General features: G+C 37.6%; 2 protein-coding genes across 2 annotated transcripts; one reads left to right on the top strand and one right to left on the bottom strand.

Moving 5' to 3' along the window:
* Nucleotides 1-218: 218 nt before the first annotated feature.
* Nucleotides 219-4,887, bottom strand: LOC122044975 (gamma-glutamyl hydrolase 2-like). Its single transcript, XM_042605011.1, has 10 exons — nt 4,463-4,887; nt 4,295-4,381; nt 4,036-4,125; nt 2,607-2,701; nt 1,699-1,759; nt 1,268-1,357; nt 1,113-1,175; nt 704-792; nt 496-588; nt 219-409 (listed from the first exon to the last, which is right to left on the bottom strand). The coding sequence occupies exons 1-10, from the start codon at nt 4,823-4,825 to the stop codon at nt 358-360; spliced, it is 1,083 nt and encodes a 360-aa protein (XP_042460945.1). The 5' UTR covers nt 4,826-4,887; the 3' UTR covers nt 219-357.
* An 8,102-nt stretch (nt 4,888-12,989) lies between these two features.
* LOC122044976 (MACPF domain-containing protein CAD1-like) lies at nt 12,990-18,774 on the top strand. The gene is made up of 6 exons (XM_042605012.1): nt 12,990-13,529; nt 14,975-15,213; nt 15,460-15,655; nt 16,149-16,332; nt 17,058-17,221; nt 17,936-18,774. The coding sequence occupies exons 1-6, from the start codon at nt 13,224-13,226 to the stop codon at nt 18,539-18,541; spliced, it is 1,695 nt and encodes a 564-aa protein (XP_042460946.1). The 5' UTR covers nt 12,990-13,223; the 3' UTR covers nt 18,542-18,774.
* The last annotated feature ends 1,093 nt before the right edge of the window (nt 18,775-19,867 follow it).

Here is a 19,867-nt window from a genome sequence, read left to right on the forward strand (position 1 = left end):
CAATATAACTTGGGGCATATAGTCTTCGGTCCTAAATTGTGCTGGCCAATTTGGCCAGCTATCTGTTTTCTGATTCTCTGTCCGAGAGATTTTTTTTTCAAAGACTAACCTCTCGGAACGCCAATTGACGATGACCGACAATAACACGAGGCATGCTTCAATTTGAATTCTCTCCAAATCATAAAAATATATATATAATAATAAAGAGATGCATTCTATTAACGAGTTCAAATTTAACACTTTTTTAATAATAAACATTCACAATATCATTGGAAGCTTGGAGTCCAGTTACATAAGATGAAGCGATCTTAGATACATGTGTAGTGTTTCATAATATCCTTTCCTTTAGAAAATGACTTACATACTCGAATGAGGAAAGTTGAAGATGTAGACTTCATCGTATCCTCTCCTGCGATGCGCGATAGGCTATGTTAGTGAGTGAAAAACAGAACATAATATGAGCAAGAGAAAATCGCGATATGTTAAGTTACCCACCCTGCTCTCCCGCAATAAGTAGGACTATAATTGTATATGAGATTGTCCAAGACTTTATCAGCAGGAGGTCTATTTGATGATTTCCTCGCCTCACTACAAAAGAGATACCACGACCATCAAAATGCAAGCTAGCTAACGCATTGAGTGGAACGGAAACGAATATTGAAGCATTGTAGAAGTTAAAGTTCTTTAACAACTATGGGGAAACCTGATAAAATAGTTGGCAACATGTTGAGTTACACGCACTGCGTCCTCGCTATGGGGAATCATTGACAATCCCCACTCAAAAGCATTTTTCTGCAGTAATCCAGAGGTTTAGTTAGTCCTTCAGCAAACTCGTAACCTGTTAACTAGTTTCTCATCTGTTTCCTGTAGATTGCTAGTGGTGAAAACCAATATTTGATTGGAAATTCTTATACTGAGATCAAAACTGAGCTATAACCGAAGAACTTGTTGGTATGTAAATGATGGAAAGAATAGCAGATGAAAATTCACTCAATGTTTTGCCCGACTAAAATTCATAAGCAGGATCTTGATTCTAAAATGTTAGAGGAGAAGATATAGATTGGGATAAAAACTGATCAATTAGAGAAAATTGTTATGGTGATTACGATTACCTCTGGATGCCACTGAAAGCCGGTCACAGGATAATTATATGCTTGAACGGTTGAAACATAAACCTAAACTTGGAAAAAATAAAAGGGGCAAAAATTCATTATATGATATGAGATCAATATGTATGGGCACAGTAGAATATGACACCTTGTAGTACCTTACCATACTCATCCTTTGATGTTGTCAGAATTTGGAAAAAGCTTGAGAGAGCAGCATTACCTTGAAATTTTTTAGGCGATATACCAAACTTCCAGGTATCGCAATAATTAAACACAGATAAGAAATGTTAGGCTGCAGCATTGAGTGATGGACCTATGTATTTATATTTAATGGAAACCCCAAAAAGCAACGTGTAGTGAGATTATCAATATAGATAAATCAAATTGGTATAAAGAAAGTCAGCGAAACAGAATAATGAGACTGATCATTTCAAATAGGATAGAATCATACTTTATACCAAAGGTACAGAAGAATACCTTAGTCCAAGATCCTAAAAATACAAGAACAATCTAGGCTGCAACTGAATTTAAAAGAATATAACAATTCTTAGATAAAAGAATAAAGTCCATATGGTTTAAATGAACATACTTTATGATTTTGCATGGCAAGGCACTCTGAACTCAATTTCCTCAGTAATTCATTAGGGAATCTGCAGAATAAACATAGAAAGGATGGTTATGTGCATATTTCTATACACCAATTTACTGATTCATTGACCAAACAGACAGCAAAACATTGATAACAAGCGTTGAAGGATTCCAATAAATCTCATGAATATATATTGGTAGGATTCTACCTTCAGAATTAAGGATGGTGATGAAAAATTTGCATAATGGCAAACTAAAAAATAGTTTAAAGTAGGAGATCATATTAATGAAGTATGTGTAAATATGATAAATAATCAGTTGGCTAGCGCCTGCTTGTAGTCTCACAAATCTTTCCAGATCTCAGATAATAAAGTTTTTTATTTTTTTTGATGAAAAGTCAGCAAACCCATGTGATTGAATTGCAATATTTTGAATGAAACCAACAAGAAAGTGTTTTTTGTTTGTAATTGCTGTTGCACTTTCACCAAAACTCAAAGATTTTGTGATGAACTTGTGATTGACATGATACTAAGATCCTGATCATTTCTTCACAAATGATCCAAGACAGGAAAAAACAAACATTCAATTCTGGAAAATCACTATACAACCATGATAATCATTATATAATGAACTATCATTATGTCTGATAAATTAAAAGAAGTATAATTACTATAATTAGAAAATAGCACAAGTACTACATATAAGGAAGAGGTACACCACACAAGGTTCATGAAAGCACTTTCTCAACCACAGAAAGAATAACATAGCATAAAAGGAGGGGAAAAGAAGCACAAACAAATTTCACCTCCAACATTATATGCACACTAAATAAGGTGAACTTGTAATTCATCTATTTTTCTATTCATCGTGCAACCAGCATATTATGAAATAAGAAATGATTGCACATACCGCTCAAATACAGATCTTTGAACATCTGAATAATCTTGGAAATAAAGAGAAGATGCTTGATTCTCTCCATGAAACCTCTCTAATATATCACGGTCCTACAGTGGTCATAGAAAGTGCAAGAATGCTTATAATTCAAATTAGTTTACAAAATAAAATCAAACTTAATTTGGTTGTTACATTGTAAATAAAATTTCTCCCAATAGGCATATCTACATGTGTCATAGTCCCAAACTTAGGAGTCATGAGGCTCTTTCCCATAACATGACATGAAAAATAATCAAACACATACTTTTGCTCATCTTTGTCAAATTCTTCACTTTAGCTTATCATTGCACTCCAAAGCAATAGTTTCTAATGGAGAAACGTGGTTATATAATTTTCAGTCTGGCAATGAGATGGTAAACACTGATTCATGTTAGACAATGTTTCATTTGGGTCGTTTGCTTCAGATTGAGGCACAAGGATGGCATGGTGGATAACCTGTAAGAATGGTTTCTCTAGGTTGTCATACAATCTATATGTTATCATATAGCAAAAAGGCACTTGACTAACTGAGTTATACAAAGACAGAAAGTGAGAAGAAATGTGTTATCAAGCAAGTTTAGTTTATGTGATACTGATGCTAAATAAAGATTCTAAAGGCAAACTTATTCTACTAGTGTCACAATCAAACTATCAAAGAATAGAAAGGTAAAATCAATGGATTAATTCATATAATGGTGCATCGGACGAGTAATGGGCAAGAATGCATACTAACATAACATACAGATTAAAGTTCAGTGATATTTTCGACGTGAATAAACTCTAAAGAAAGCCTCTTTTATTGCAAATGAAATCAAATGGATAAACTAATATATAATCAATTGGGCTAGGAATAAATTAAGCAAACTGCAAGAGTTAATGAGACCTGAACAAATAAAAAGTTGTTAACAATTTACCTAAGACTAATCAAAGAAAGACACTTTTGCACAAACAGTTGAAATATCTACAATGTATCCATAAGCCCAATCTGAAAATGACCATTAATTACTATTTGAGGGCAGAAAAATCATCATTAGATATTAAAACATGGTAACCAAGGGAACAAAAAACAGAAGAATCATTTGACAGCATTACTAATCTTTCAGTGAAACAACTTCAACCTTGATGTGAGCCTGTTGGGCGTAAAACTGTAATAGAATGTAAGATACAAAATATTATAACGAATAATCCATAGAGGTGGGTGATTTCATATTCTGCAATTTACAATGGATGAGACAACAAAATAGGGGAATCTCCTGAATGCTATAAGCACTATAGTAACAGAACAAACTTCCAAACTAATTAATCAGAAACACATTTAAACATCTACATCAGGTATTGCACAATAAAAAAATACGCACATTATCAATATATGGATGGCAACATGCAAAGAGATTTAGCATGTCACCTTGCTGACAATCATGGTTAGGAGTTCAAACCCTAAACAAATGGCAAACAAGGGAAAATGTTCACCGGCATCATTTCTTTCCAGAGCTATCTGTCAACAAATGAAACATTATATATGAAAGCGTGAATATACAGGATACAATTCATTTCTGTAAGTAAGTATGCGACTCTATCGAGCAAGTATTAGGCAATACTCAATAGCCAAACAGAGAATAGTAAATCCCACCATCTCCCTCCTTACTAAAGATTAGAAAGAATACCTGGAAAACCTTTTTAATCGTCTCATAGTACAGTCCTGCCTTGGCCCATCCTCCGGTGAACAGTACGCCATTGACCAAATTCAGCTTCTGCAGCCGAAAAAAAAGAGTAAACAGTCACTTAACCTTCAGAATTGTTCTTAACGCGTGAAAAGCGAGAGAATCGCCTACCTCAATCAGTGTCTCCTCGGGCTCGTTGTAGATGAGAGGGATGACGCGGGCACCCGCTGACTCGACGAACTTGACGTAAGAGGCTGGAATGTTGGAGTCGCCGGAGGCGTTACTCAATCTGCCCGAGGCTCCATCTCCGGGGTGGCTGACGATCCCGATCACCGGCAAGTTGTAGAGAGTGGGGTCCGGGGAGGGGCAGCTCAACCCGTCCCGCGAGTACTCGAACGGCTCATCATCCTCCCTTTCCCATCCACCGGAGAGAAGGATCGAGCCACCCATAGCTTCTTCGTAGCGGACGGAAGAGGCGCCGACGAGCAGGAGAAGAGAGATGCACAGGATTACTCCTCGCCGCCGCGAAGCCATTCTTGGGGGAGGGTTAAGGTGAGAAACGGTAGGCAAGGAGCCGCACCATAAACTGTCCCATTTAATGATCAAAATTCAATGTACTACCTTTAAGTACCCAACAATGAACCTACCTCATGATCATCGGTGGTTCCCACCTGGATCCGCATGTAATTGCCTCACAGGGCGGTATGGTTCGACAGCTGGTGGAGATACTAGTCTAAACACGCACACACATTCAATGACTAACTCGAATCCGTACGGCCCAATCATACAACATACCCGTTGAATATCCTTTAGATGGGCCTCACTGGTCGTTTCCCCCAACTATGCCGCGAGTAAACTCGGGGTATTTATAGAGTTGGTCGAAATAGTGTTTTATTCGGAGAAAGTGCATGCGTGGCGGTAGAGTAACGATCGAGATTTGTGTACGGTGTTTGTGGAAGAAAATGATCTCTTAGGCAACAGCGGACACGCGCACTTTATCTGATTTAGGTATTGCGGACGTGGATTTTAGCTGGATTAAAGTTTGTTGGATCCTATTTGTCGTGGTTTTGTTGGATTTATTCTGTACTTTTTTATTTCCCGTCTTGAGCGCACTTTAATTTCTTCCTTAATATTCTTATAATTTATTTTACCTCTGAATAGACTTTTAATCACATTTATCCACATTATTCAAAAAAGACAATAAATTTATCCGGGAGTGACTATGCTAGTCCGATATATGAGAGTCGTCCATGAATATGTAAATCAATAAATGATCATTTTATGGTAAAAAAATTTGAAACCGTCATGTTACCAGCCCTAGGCCGCCCATTATTATTGATTAGAAGGTAAAATGAAGAAATTCAAGTAGTGAGTACTTGAGTGGAAATTTATTGAAGTGATGAAATTTTCTGTTGAGTTTGGCGCCCCCCTCTATCATTACAGTCTTATCTCAAATATTTATCATTGAACTATACCTTTAAGAGCTATCTATTATTATAATGTTTTCTTCAAGATGATCTCATACACTTTAAAAGACGATAAATCAGGACTTATTCAATTTTAGTCGAGTGATCTTCCCAAATAAGGAGTACGAGATACTCTGAATCATGCCCCTTAGTTAACTTAACAGTCAGTTATAACTTAACCTCATAATTTATCTCTCTTTATGTAACAAGATAACTTGTATTCATGCTCTTTAATTTACTCGTGCGCTTGAATTATGATCCAATATTTAAATTCACATAACATAACCATCTAAATACTATTTTATTAAATTTTTTTGTAAATTTCGATGAAACATCTATAACTCTCCTCTATTTTCAACTATATTATTAGTCCTTCATATAAAATATCTAAATTAATGCATCATCTTTTATTTTAATAATTATTATTATTATATAAAGGCTCGATAGTCTAGACGATGTCGGTGGGTGTCACCCATAGGCACCTCTCATATTGGGAGGCAAGCACCTTATCATTGGAAGCGCCTCTACATGTGAGGTGAGAGGCACTCACCGGGTGACATCCATCGTCGTCGCCTATATATATACCTCTCCATGCATATCTCTTATGCATAACTAAGTGCGTGGGGCGTCCGGATTACTTCCAGACATTTGAAAATACACATTTATAAGCGTCCAGATCACTTTCAAGTGCTTGGAAGATTTCTAGACACGCGAATTATATATAAATATACACATTAGAAAAATCGATCCCTCCAGAGATCCAAACGAATATAGTATATACACGTTTTCTCTCTATCAAAATAAAATAGTTACCTTTATTGCATAAATGATACAATCCCGACAGCAACTTTAATTCGTCAACAAATCTTAGCATGATCAATACGTCCGCGCCTCTACGGTATCCACACGAGTAAGTTCCTTGGTTCTTCTCCAAGAACTTCGGAATTAGATCTCTCTCTCTCTCTCTCTCTCCCCACGGAAATATAAGAGGAGAAAAGGATTCACACCAACCACCTCATCTTGCTAGAGCTAACATATATATTGGCAATCCAAGAGACACTCAAAACCTCTTTACCTTCTTAGCCTCTTTATGGATATTTAAGGTGACATTAAAAGGGAAGATAAACACTAACTCTTTATCTTTTCTGATGACTATTAATATTTATCTTAGTGGGCTCTTGATTACGTTGGGTCATAATAAGGTCCAAAACTAATTTCTGGATTAAGGCTCAAACCGATATAATTTTAGTCAAACTAAAATAAATCAATCTCCAAGTCAACATGCTCTTTATGTGTGACCTAATAGGTTCTTGTAATGTTGGCCATGTTTCTAAAAATATTTTAGATACACAAGCAATGAGCGACATCTAGTAATGCATCATTGCTACCCAAGTGATGAGAATGTTGAGATTCGACCTAACTTTTTTATGTTTATTATCTTGTATAATTTGGTCATTCTATTCTTGATATCTAGATTAATCCATGAGGCATAAACTGTGTCATCCTCTTAATCAATCTTTATATTTCTTCACCTCTAAATAGACACACTTAATCAAATAAGATCAATATCTCATATTGACAAATTTGAGCATGTTATGCATTCTTATGTCCTACTTAATCAAGGGGCTCACAGATATCACTTCTATTATATGGAAGGGATAGATCCATCTACATCACTCACATCCCTCCACATAACTTATTGCATACCCAGTGATCGACTTTATAATTCTTGTTATAAGTGACATTTATCAATACTAAAGTACACAACCCTTATGTAGAGAACCATAATGACTTCAAGTTTAAGAACTAGTCATACCAATAGTCACTATGAGAATGTTTATGACACTCATATAATGATCCATGAAATATTCTTATAACGGGTTAATTCAGTACATATTCTCTAATATATACTCATATGTCAACTTGATATCTCATATCCATGACTTGTAAGATTAAGTCATCAATTGACCTACATATTAGTCTCAATACATTAATATTGACCTTGTATATTAATGTTTGACTAAGAATAGTTAAGAGTGGTGTTATATATATATATACAGCCTCACTGATCAATTCAATCAATTGATATACTTAGACTAGAACTTACTACCCTATGATATTATTATACTTATTCATCTGCACAGATCTAAAGTAATATAATAATCATAAACTTTGTCTTTTATTAAAAAAAATGATACAAAAAATTCCTTGACAATCATCTCATAATTGACTCTATGGGCTAATACTAACAGATAACGCATTAGGCATGTAGCTTTCATGTTAACTAAGTAAAGACTCCTCGTTGGAAAAAATAACTCTGAACGGTCCTGCATGTCAAAAGGAACGTTAGCAACCGGGCTAGGGAAGGGGTCCTGGCGCAGGCACTCTGACGCTCAAGTTAATGGTCAAGCTAAAGACAATGAATAACAACGAATAATAGTAATAGATGAGTAGAATTACATAGCCTTGCCTACTTACGTCTGTAGATGGAGACCCCCTTTTATAGTGTTATTGTTTGTTGGTTCGTGAATTTCAAAGTATTTCTAAAAAATGATAGATCATGAAGATGCTCTGACATCTTTCTTAAAATGGACTCACAATCTCTGCGTTTGGCATGATGGAAGCTTCCAATGTAAAGATTGCATATAAAATATTCTCTGTCACTCGTGGCATAAAAAACCAAAAAAGAAATGTGAGGCCATTGAATTGAGGGGCCTTTAATATGTTTAGCTGTCAAACCAACCTAGCCTATCATGTATCCCGATCAACTGTCGCCTATAAGAACCACTATGTCGGATATGAGGAATGTTGTCAAAGACTCATCCTTCTCTCGACCTCTCCACTTAGCCCCAGAGTTCAATCGAACCGAGTGCATAGTTTACCCGACCGGATGGTAGGTCTGATCGGCTAGCTTACTCGATCGAATTAGTTAACCATGCTAACCCCGAGTGATGAAGAGGACATGGCTCTGAATGACACCAACTTGACTTAAAGTTTCATCAATATTGAACGGCTTGGCGTAGGGGTGGATCCAGAATTTTAAATTTGGGGGGGGGGGGGGGTGCATGTTAAGTGACAAAAATAATTGTCGTCAGAAATTTGTACACCCTTGAACAACCTCCGAATTCTCAATTTAGGGTTGAAATCGAGGTCAAAATTTACCTAGAAATCACCGTCCTAGGTTACACAGTGGTTGACGAGACAACAATAGTGAACAAGTTTAAATATAGCTCCGACACGAAACAAGAGCCAACGACCCTTCTCAAGTTGCGATATTACTTCAAGATTTTGGTATCAAACTACCAATAAAAAATTTAGGTTGTGGACTTTCTAAATATGTAATCAATTTTGAATTATGGTGATCGACGATGGCACAATTAACAATGAAAGCAACAACAATGGTTTTGGAGTGAATTGGAGTTTGATACCAAATTGTCTTTCATGTTATAGCAGCTATGTAACCGTAACTGCTACAACTACCACGAAGCCGTAGTTGCTATAACTACGTAGTAAATTTTTGAAAATCATAACTTTTGACTTGAATATCAAAATGAGACTTATTATTTATAGATTTCTAAATGAACTTCGATTCAAAAAAAAAAAAAGATCGTCTTATTGTGATATTTGAGTCAAAAGTTATGGTCTTTGAAAATTTACTACACAATTGTAGCTTCTACACTAACAACTATAGTTTTGTAGTTGCTACAACTGTATAGCAGCTACAAATCTGTAGCTGTAATAAAATAAAAAATAATTATAGTTGTAGTAGCTACTACACAGTAATTTCTACACGTTGTAGCAGCTAATAATTACTATACGTTGTAGCAGCTACTAATTGTTACAAGTTGTAGCAGCTACTGCACAGTAATTGTTATACATCGTAGCAGTTACTAACTGCTTCATGGTGTAGCAACTGTTGGGATCTTGGCGTCCGCTAGAGGGGGGTGAATAGCGTCTTATCCAAATCGTTACTTCCTACGCTTATTAGTGCATAGCGGAAATACAAAACAAATCTAACAAATAGAAAGCTAAACCAAGAGCCAATATCCAAGACAATCAAACCTCTAACACGTTATGTAACGTGGTTCGGAGATTAGGGCTCCTACTCCACGGTTGTCCGTAAGGTGGACGATCCAGATCTGTTGGTGGATGACTCCCCCGCAAACTCCGGCTAACTCACGTAGTTCCTTGTGGGTTGAGAAACCTCACCACAACTCTCACAAGAACACTTGAGACGCTAGGGTACAGGTGGACTACTAATAGGGGTTAACCACCTATATTTCGTCAACCTCAACCAAGCTCCCAAGTCTTGGTTATATAGGCCACGGGTTGAAAAATCCCGCATACCAGTCGACTGCCAAAACCATCGGTTGACTGTCCTCTGTGGAAATTCGACCGTTGCAGCCCAACGGCTCGATACCAGCCCTCTGTTCGCTCCCAGTCAACTGTCGACTGCTACAGTAACGCTACAGTGCTGCTACAGTAAACCCTAATCATATGATTTAACCCCCGAATACATTCACTCAGTACTCGTCCTCGCCCGACCAACATAGACCTAGCCTTCTAGCATCCTCCATCAGCCTTGCGTCCCTCGGATGTCTCCCCATCCTACACGTCTTGCCTTCTGGAGCTTCCATCGACCTTGTCATTATTGTCGGATCTTCCTTTGCCAAGAGGTCGCGCCTCCGGGACTTCATCCATTGCCAAGTCACACTTGGACTTACGTTGCCAAGACTACATTCTTGGACTTACACCGCCAAGACTCATCCTTGGACTTTCCTCCTTTGTCAAGATCACACTTGGACTTTTCTTATTGTACCTGTATCCTGCACACTCACAATGCATATCAAATACAACAATAAACCTAACTTAAACCTTTGCCCAAACATCAAAACCTAGGGTACCTAGATTGCTCCAACAACAACTACTTATTGGTGCAGGTTGCACTAACAGTTGAACTCAGGTTTTGATGAATAACAAAGTAAGTTAAGTTAGGTTTGTTATAATCTAACGATGTAATTAAGTGTGCAGGAGAAGTCCATATAGGTCGATGGACTGATCGGATATCTGACAAGAAATCCAACTAAGTCGATGGGCTGATCGGATATCTGGCACGAAGTCCAGCTAGGTCAACAGGCCGACCAGATAGATGACACGAAGTCCAAACAGGTCGACGGACTGACCGGATGTCTGACAAAACAGTAAGTTAAGGTAAATCACTAGAGGAGAGTGACTTGGTCAGGACACTTTCCCTGTTTAAGGGAACAGTAGGCGTCGATCCAACTTAGATCCATTTCGGAAATCTAAGTTGAGATCTTGACTAGATTCTAGTTTTGAGGAGACAGAATCTAATTACTACTCTATTTGCTATATTGTGCTAACTTTATTTTGCAGGGTAATATAATTTTTATTATCTCAGACTAACTTTTTCTTGCAGAAAAATGAGTTAACGAAAAAGTCAGGTCCGGGCGCTCGGATTCAATCCGAGCGCCCGGAATGCCAAAATCTATCTCAATGTCAATTTGGAGCATGCTGATTGGATGAGCTAACGTCACGGTCCAGGCGCTCGGAAGGGGTCCAGGCACCCGGAACTGCCTATACAAGCAACCTTCCACAGGAGCATAATAAGCAAGCTTCTTCAGTGGCTAGCGCATAAGGTGTTGCCATAATGAGGTATGGGGTTCGAATCTCGGCAAAGCCGAGATAAATACCTCCCTTATGTGCTAGTCACTATTCCAAAGGCTAGTAGCCGCCCGTGATTTACCTCTTCCTTGTTGACCTTGGGACGAGTTGGCGAGGGCGTTGGGGGCGAGCATATTCACCTTTTGCCACAATAATAAGCAAGCTTCTTCTGCGATTACTTTCTTGCGCGCTGCTCCAAAGACGCTCCTGCAACTCCATGACGCGACTCTGACGGCAGAGTCACGCTGCTCCGACGACTGAGCAACACAACTCCGATGACAGAGTGACGCGACTCCAACAACTAAAAGCACAACCTTCCAAATCTATGAGAAGTTGTTGGTATACTTGTTTATTTCTGCACTTAAATTATAGATTTGTTGTATTCCTCTTGTAAAGATTTGTGAATTGCGAGTGGATTGCCCAACGAAAGCACTCGACGAGTGCGAGTCTTGGAGTAGGAGTCGACGAAGACTTCGAACCAAGTAAAAATTGATCTGTTAGCGTTGTTTTCAATTTTCTCTTCCACTGCGCACTTTAATTTTATGTCTATTTTTTACGATCGCTATTCACCCTCCTCTAGCGTTTTTCACGATCCAATATATACTACTAACTATTACATATTTGTAGCAGGTACTACGTTGTAGCAGCTATACCACCTTAATGTTAGTTTTTAAAAATAAATATCACAGTGATTATTACATGTAATCAAAGAAGAGAAAAGAGAGCGCTTTAGAGGAAATAGATAGTTACATATAAATGAGAGATAAATTAAAAAAATTAAATTTTAGCCGTGTTATATATATATATTTAGATTTCTTTCAGATAGTAAAATCTTGAATTAACATGAAAGGTTAATCCAATTAAATAATCAAATTTTTATATATTTTATTTGATTCAAATTGATTCATTTGACTCGACTAGCTTCTTTCAAATGATATGTACTCAATTAAGATCAATCCGATCATTCAATTCGCCTTGACCGATCCACCTGTGTCGATTGACTCAAGTAAAATGATCATTTAGCCCAAACAACTCATAATCGTTCTACCCATCCAGACTGATTAGTCTATTTCAAAAAATTTCATATCCAGAAATTATGTTATAAAAATTGATAGAAAAACAGAACGGCTAATTAGTTTTTTATAAAAAAATTATAGAAAAATAGACTAATTCTTACAGTCGTTCGACGCACAGTCGGTCCAATAGAGCGACTACACGTCGCGTTAAATTCCCACGTCACCTTAATTGATCAATCCCGGAAATTGACCGAGTCCGACTATCCGACGTCATCACTTCCGGATGTTTCTAATCCACCAATTATTAAAAGATTAAATCGAAAATCGAAATATTAATATAATCCGATAGGAAATAACAGAAACCATTTGGAGGGTTTGAAAAGCGACGGCGTGATGGGATGGGAGAAGTAGGTGATTGGTGGCTTGTAATCACCGGTCAACTCTCTACTCTTCGGAGGGCAATAATAACAAATAAATAAAAATAAAAATAAAAAGCGCGTTTTTTTTTGTATCGATGTGGGAGCGGTCAAGAAGTCCACCCTTCGCCACTCCTGCACTCCACGCCAAACAAACCCTTCCTCCGTCTCCCTCTACCGCATCGCCTCCTCCTCGCCCCCAACCGATCTCCATTGACGACCAATCCCGATCGGAGGTTTAGGGCTAGGATCCGCGAGGAGGCGCGACGGGGACGGGAGAAAGATGAGATGAGATCGAACCCCTGGCTGATGCGTTTGAGTATCGACGCTGCTTCTGGGTGGGGTTTCGCGCATGGATAGGGCGAGGGGGGCGTCGGCCGCAGCGGGAGGCTCGGAAGCTCTGGTCGCGACGCTGACGAACGCGGTGCAGGCGCTCGGGCGGGGGTTCGACGTCACCTTAGATGCGCGGCTCCTCTACTGCAAGGGTGCCCCTGGGTCCCGCCTCGTCGTGCTCGACGACGCCAGCAGTAGGAGCTTGGTCATCGCCGACGGAGACTGTGCCGGGGGCGAGATCGTGCTCCCTGATGTGCCCTTGGACATTACGATCACGATGGAGAGCGACCGGCGAGAGCCCTCCGGCGTCTGTACTTTTCAACAGGCAAGTGGGTTCCAATTTGCTTTATCGTCTGTGTTGCTCTTGAGCTCAGGTCTCGAGAAATCTCTTTACGGTTTTCATAGATCAGATGCCATCGAATGTATCTAGGCTTTTAATTCCAGTCATATTCATTTTTATTACTGTTTATTTTTTTACATCAAATGTCGAGACATTTGAAGCATTTTTTTTTGTCTCTTATTCGGAGGAAACAATTGCCTGATTCCATTTGTTTTATAATAATAATAACAATAATAATTTATAACTTTTAAGAATGGATATCGTATCTTAACTTCACAAGTAGTGCTCTCATCAATATGCCATCGTTCTTAGAATGCATGTCCACCTCATGGAGCATTGAACCAGATGCACACAAAGATCTCAAGATGCACATTGACGTCTTCTGGCACATCTATCGTGCAGTATAACTGTTATTTGATATTGTATGTGGAAGTGAACTTTGTTTTGAGATAAGTACCTCACATGTCAAATATTAAGCTAGAGTTTGAAGAAGGAAAACAGGAAAGTTAACATAGCCTAGTTATCCTACTTAAAGTTTATGTGGAGTGCTGAGGAGAGTTTGACTGCGTGAGTTTGATGACACTTCTTCCATTTGAAGGCAGTATCGTACTTTTACATTATCATTTTCTAAGGTAGTAGTATCATTTCACTAAGCTAGGTCTTGATGGTAGAAGAAATTATTGTTACAGCCCTTCAGGTATAAAAAAACATGGTCTTTGAGTAGACAAAAATGATTGCAGCTCATATTGCTATGACTGTTCTGGTAATGCAGTGGTAGCCATTTAGAATGTGCTTGCTAAGCAAACTGTCCAACAATCAAACAAAAAATGAGGAACAATAACTTTTGCATCTCATTCCTCATAGCCAAGTCCCAAAGCTTCATCAATAATATTACCTTCCTTTGAAAAACCTGCTTTCAACAAAGATAGGATAGGCATTATGGTTGCGGAATATAACCACAACCCCTTTCATTCGGCAAGAGTCACCAGAAACCATCAGAATTAGGTTTCAACCACCTCCTGAATGGCCTACATTTGACATTAGTAATATAAGGAATAACAAATACATAACAATGCTCAACTTTGTGCATTGCAATATGTGGCTTAATGAATCTTTTCTTGCAATTCAACAGTAAATTAGGCTGGAGTGGTAAACATGTAAAGTCACATGCATGTGCACATATCCATTGAAGTGAAATCTGATCTCTTCTCAGATAGCAACGTGACTTGAACTGTAATCTATGTGACTGTTCTTGTGACTTGGATTTTGAAAATATTGCAATTTGATGTTGGCCGACATATTTGTCAGATACAAAATTAAGCCGTATCATTATTTTTATATTTAAACATCCATTGCAGTGTCTGGCTAGCAATTGAGTGTTCTTTGTGTATCCTTGTTCTATTCTCATACTAGTTCTACATCGTTTTCAGATGGCTGAGTATTTCAACAGGAAGTCGGATTTGCCTGGAACAATTCCTCTTGGCAGCTTTAACTCTATGTTCAATTTCACTGGATCTTGGAAAGTTGATGCTGCAACAACCAAAGCTCTTGCAATGGATGGTTTTTACATCCCTTTATACAAAGCTAAACTTATAAGTGATGAATTGGTTCTCCGAGATGATATCAAGTGTGCTATTCCTCGCAATTGGGACCCATCGATGTTGGCTAGGTTAGTAGGTAATAGTTTTGTTTACATCATGTCGAGGTATTTTAATCATGATTCTTTCTTTTGAAAATTGTATTTTCAATTTATAAAGTGCATAGCTTGTTTTCTTATCAGTGATGAAAGTCACATGTTTCTGATCAGAACTTACGTGATTATTATTTTGCTTATCATTGGGGAAAGTTGTATTCTTCTGCAATGATTATTATTATTTTACTGATTTTCTGACCAGGTTTTTCATATCTTGTTCAGCTTTATTGAGAACTTTGGCACCCATATAATCACATCGGTTACAATTGGTGGAAAAGATGAAGTGTATATTAAGCAGCACCATTCATCTCAGTTATCAGAGTCAGAAATTAAAAACTATGTTAAAGAAATTGGGGACCAAAGGTTCTTGAATTCACAGAATCAATCATTTAATGCTCCTTTGACCTACAAAGACAAGGTCAGTAGCCTTGCGACCTTCAAGTACATATCATATGGTATATGATACATAATGCTGTCCAACTATTGATTGTTTTCCTTTCAAATCCAGCTTTTGTTTGCAATCACATATCATATTATCTAGAGTTGCATTTCTCAGGAAGCACGTTTGCAAACCTATAACACAAATTGATGAACCAATATGTCATAGCCTAAGAAATAATGAAAATTAGCTGAAAATATCAATAGGATTTTGAAGTGATTCTATTTGCATGTTTGAAGTTGACATCAATAGGATTATTATTATTTTTGAAAAAAGTAGTGTGTACGGAACACCTATAGACTGACACATCATGCATCTGGCATTACTTCTTTTCAAGGATATTATTACATGTATTAGTGGCGATGTATAGCAATTTGAAAAATCATAAGAAAATAGCAAATTTTGTGTTTTTTTGGTCATTGGTCAATAGTTTATTCTTTATATTATCCAGATGACGTTTTCTTTTATGCAGGATATTACTGTTATCTTTCGGAGGAGAGGCGGTGATGATCTTGTTCAAAATCATGCAGAGTGGTTGAGCACCATTTCTGCAGCACCAGATGTTATCAATATGACCTTTCTCCCCATTGTTTCTCTTCTGACTGGATTACCTGGAGCTCAGAATCTAGTTCGTGCTGTTGACCTATATTTAGAGTGTATGTTCTGGTCAATCCCCTGTTCTTCTTTATTATACTGAATTATCTTTTATTTGATCATAAGGAATTAGAAATTTTATATTGCAATAGTCTCCAATTCATGTCACTAGATAGAGCAAATGCTGTGTCATAGACCAAAAGCTTCGTTTTGATTTATATTTGATGGCATGAGAACATTAGTGTCCCAAGAAGGCAATGATTTTAGTTTTTTGATGTTGTTGAACATCCCTTATTTAATTAATGTTTGTCACAAGAGATCAGACTCATTCGTGTGAGGTTAGTAGACATAGTGCTAATGTCTTCTAGGGACCTTTGTTTGTATTAATTAATGAGAAATTTTCTCATGTTCCATTGTAATTTGGACCTTGCCTACACATTATTTGCATAAGTCAGTACCTGTTTGTGTAATTAAGTGTTGTAATATTTCCTACTTGATTTCTCTCACCTTCTGGAACTTATCCTCGTAATCTTTGATTGTGTTTTATTTGATTATTTTAACTTGTGTGAAAAAGAGAGGATGAAAATCTCTCATATAAGTCGTGACAAGCATAACATTTAACTTTTACTGTTCCATGTCATTGTTTTCAGTAACCATATAATAATGAATCTGTAGCAATGCTGACTTAGTTTGCTTATGCCGAAAATCTAACTTGTGCCATTTTGCCGCACAATGTGAAATTGTACAGATTGTGTACTTACATTTGTATTTATAATTTTGTCTGCAGATAAGCCTCCTATAGAAGAACTAACATATTTCTTGGAGTTCCAAGTACAAAGAATTTGGGCTCCTGCACGAGTTAATGCTCCTGGACACCATAGAAAGGAGCCCATGTGTCCTTCTCTTCAGTTTAGTTTAATGGGCCCTAAGCTTTATATTAGCACAGAACAGGTAAATAGGAATCTAGTTGGCCATGTTTGAGACAAACTTAACGTAGTACAATGATTGTATGCCCTACCTTCTTTATGGGATTCACAGTAGATAATTGCCAAACCTTTTTGATCTGATTGCTGCATGCTGAATCATTCTTTATTGTTATTAATGGAATTTTGGACAAAGTAAAGAATTTGCTTTGGTAGCAAAGAAAGATGACTCTACGACCAGATCCCTAGTAACTTTTCCCATTTATTTCGTGCAGTTTTCATGTAGGTCAATAAGGCCTATCCAGGTTTAGATAAATGGTATCCTCTGCTAACTGTGAAGGGATTGAATTTTATGATCCTGTTAAAAATAAAAGCCTATCAATCTTTGAAATTGCTGGTGAAGAATTATTCTTTGAATTGTAATTTTGCTCAAATTCTGAAACAATCTTTATTCCTATGACAGACGTAAAACAAGAGCAATATTTCATGCTACTTTTGCTTTGCCGTATTGGAAGATTGATGAATGCATTTTATCAAATTCTTTTAGCTAAAGAAAATGTGGCTATTTTCAAGGTCTTCACTTTACTGCTATATATAGCAAGGTCTTGTTTTATTATTATATACAGCAATATGTGTGCCTATCATTCCCAACATGTATTATTGATTTGGCATCTCGAAAGCTACAAAAGTTTATTATTCTGTCAATATATTCTCTAGCTAAGAATTTCATAACTTAATGCAGGTATCTGTTGGTCGCAAACCTGTCACTGGCCTTAGGCTAAGTCTTGAAGGGAGCAAACAAAACCGGTTAGCCATCCATTTGCAGCATTTTGCAACCCTACCAAAGATCCTCCTACCACATTGGGACTCGCATGTTGCCATTGGCCCACCGAAATGGCAAGGCCCTGAGGAGCAGGACAGTCGCTGGTTTGAACCCATCAAGTGGAAAAATTTTGCCCACGTCAGCACCACACCCATTGAGAGTTCTGAAAGAAGCATTGTTGACCTCTCTGGCGTGTACATAGTAACCGGAGCTCAACTTGGGGTGTGGGATTTTGGTGCCAAGAGTGTCCTACACCTCAAACTGTTGTTCTCTAGGGTGCCTGGGTGTACCATAAGGAGATCTGTATGGGATCACAGTCCATCTACTAGCCAGGTACGGAAGGTAGAGGATACATCTTCTTCCACTTCAGTAGATAACTCCAAGCTCGCAAAGATTGTTGACATGACAGAGATGTTGAAGGGACCACAAGATACTCCAGGCCACTGGTTGGTAACTGGAGCCAAGTTAGGGGTCGAGAAAGGGAAGATTGTTGTGCGTGTTAAGTATTCCTTGTTGAACTACTGATTCCCCTACCTTTTCGTTATCCAGTTTATATTCAGTCCTCTGAGGCATTCTTTGTAATGGATAGCAGTGTCATTTTGTTCCTTTTGTACATTGTTATATGCAAAAGCTAGTTAACACACCCCCTTGTGGTTGTTTTTCTTACTTTTCATTTGTATGGTCCTGTTGTTGCTTGTATTCTAGAAAGGCTTCATTTTTATGTATAACATGAAAACAGTCCATTTTGATGTTTTCTTTGTGATCTGTGTAATAGTTAGTTTCTTGATTAACTTTCCCATTTCTAATCATCAAGGGAGACACTCATGTCTGGATGCAATAGGGGAACTTCTTTCTGACCGATGGCTTAGATTAATATATTGTTTCTGTTTTTTGATATTTGAACGACATTTGGCTCAGATTAACATATTGTTTCTTCTCTTGATATTTGAACAACATATTTGCTAAATTTCAGCCTACTGAATTGTCGTGTTGATCCTCAGAAAAGTCTTTAGCTGCTTCGATTGTTTTTGTATTTTCAGAGTATGTCTGCCTTTTGCTGATGCTTTGGAACTGTATATTCTTAACCCAGCTTTGTCAGATCCTCAGAAAAGTCTTTAGCTGCTTCGATTGTTTTTGTATTTTCAGAGTATGTCTGCCTTTTGCTGATGCTTTGGAACGTCTTAACCCAGCTTTGTCAGATTGTGAACAAGAGGGCAGATTGAGGCAGGTGATGAGGAACATCATATAACTATTCCAGGCAATGGGGACAGAATAAATGCTAAAGATGATGCTTCGTCTCTGAAGAAATTTGGCTGTTGTTCAAGGTAAGTAATGCTGATGCAATTATAGATGCTTCGTCCAGAAATTTGGCTTTCTATTTACAGATGCATTCTATACTTCTTCCATGATGAATTCCCTTTCAGGGATTAACAATTATAGATCTCAACTTGTAGAGAAAGGGGTCAGCTTACTCTGTTACTGAGCATTCACAACTATAAGCTACCAAGGTTAGTTTCAATACTTGAATTATTCATTTATCCTCTTTTGACTCAACACTTCAACATCCATACCTGTTAATCTTATACAAGGACCTTTACTGAGCACATCCATGTTTGTGTTGGATATCATACACGAGACCTGGTAACTCAGATTATAACTGTTTATCTTGCATGGCTATCTTTTCTTTTTAATGCAACTAGTGTTTGATTGTTACTCGTAACCAACTTTAGGGAAATTAGGTGAACTTGTGGGCCATTTCTTATTCCTTAACTCTCCTTTTGTTTTCCTTATTATATTTTTATTTAATCAAACCGTTGAAAAATAAAAACATTTGATATATAAAAAAAATAG

Source organism: Zingiber officinale, chromosome 2B (genome assembly GCF_018446385.1).
Source record: "Zingiber officinale cultivar Zhangliang chromosome 2B, Zo_v1.1, whole genome shotgun sequence".
NCBI lineage: Eukaryota > Viridiplantae > Streptophyta > Magnoliopsida > Zingiberales > Zingiberaceae > Zingiber > Zingiber officinale.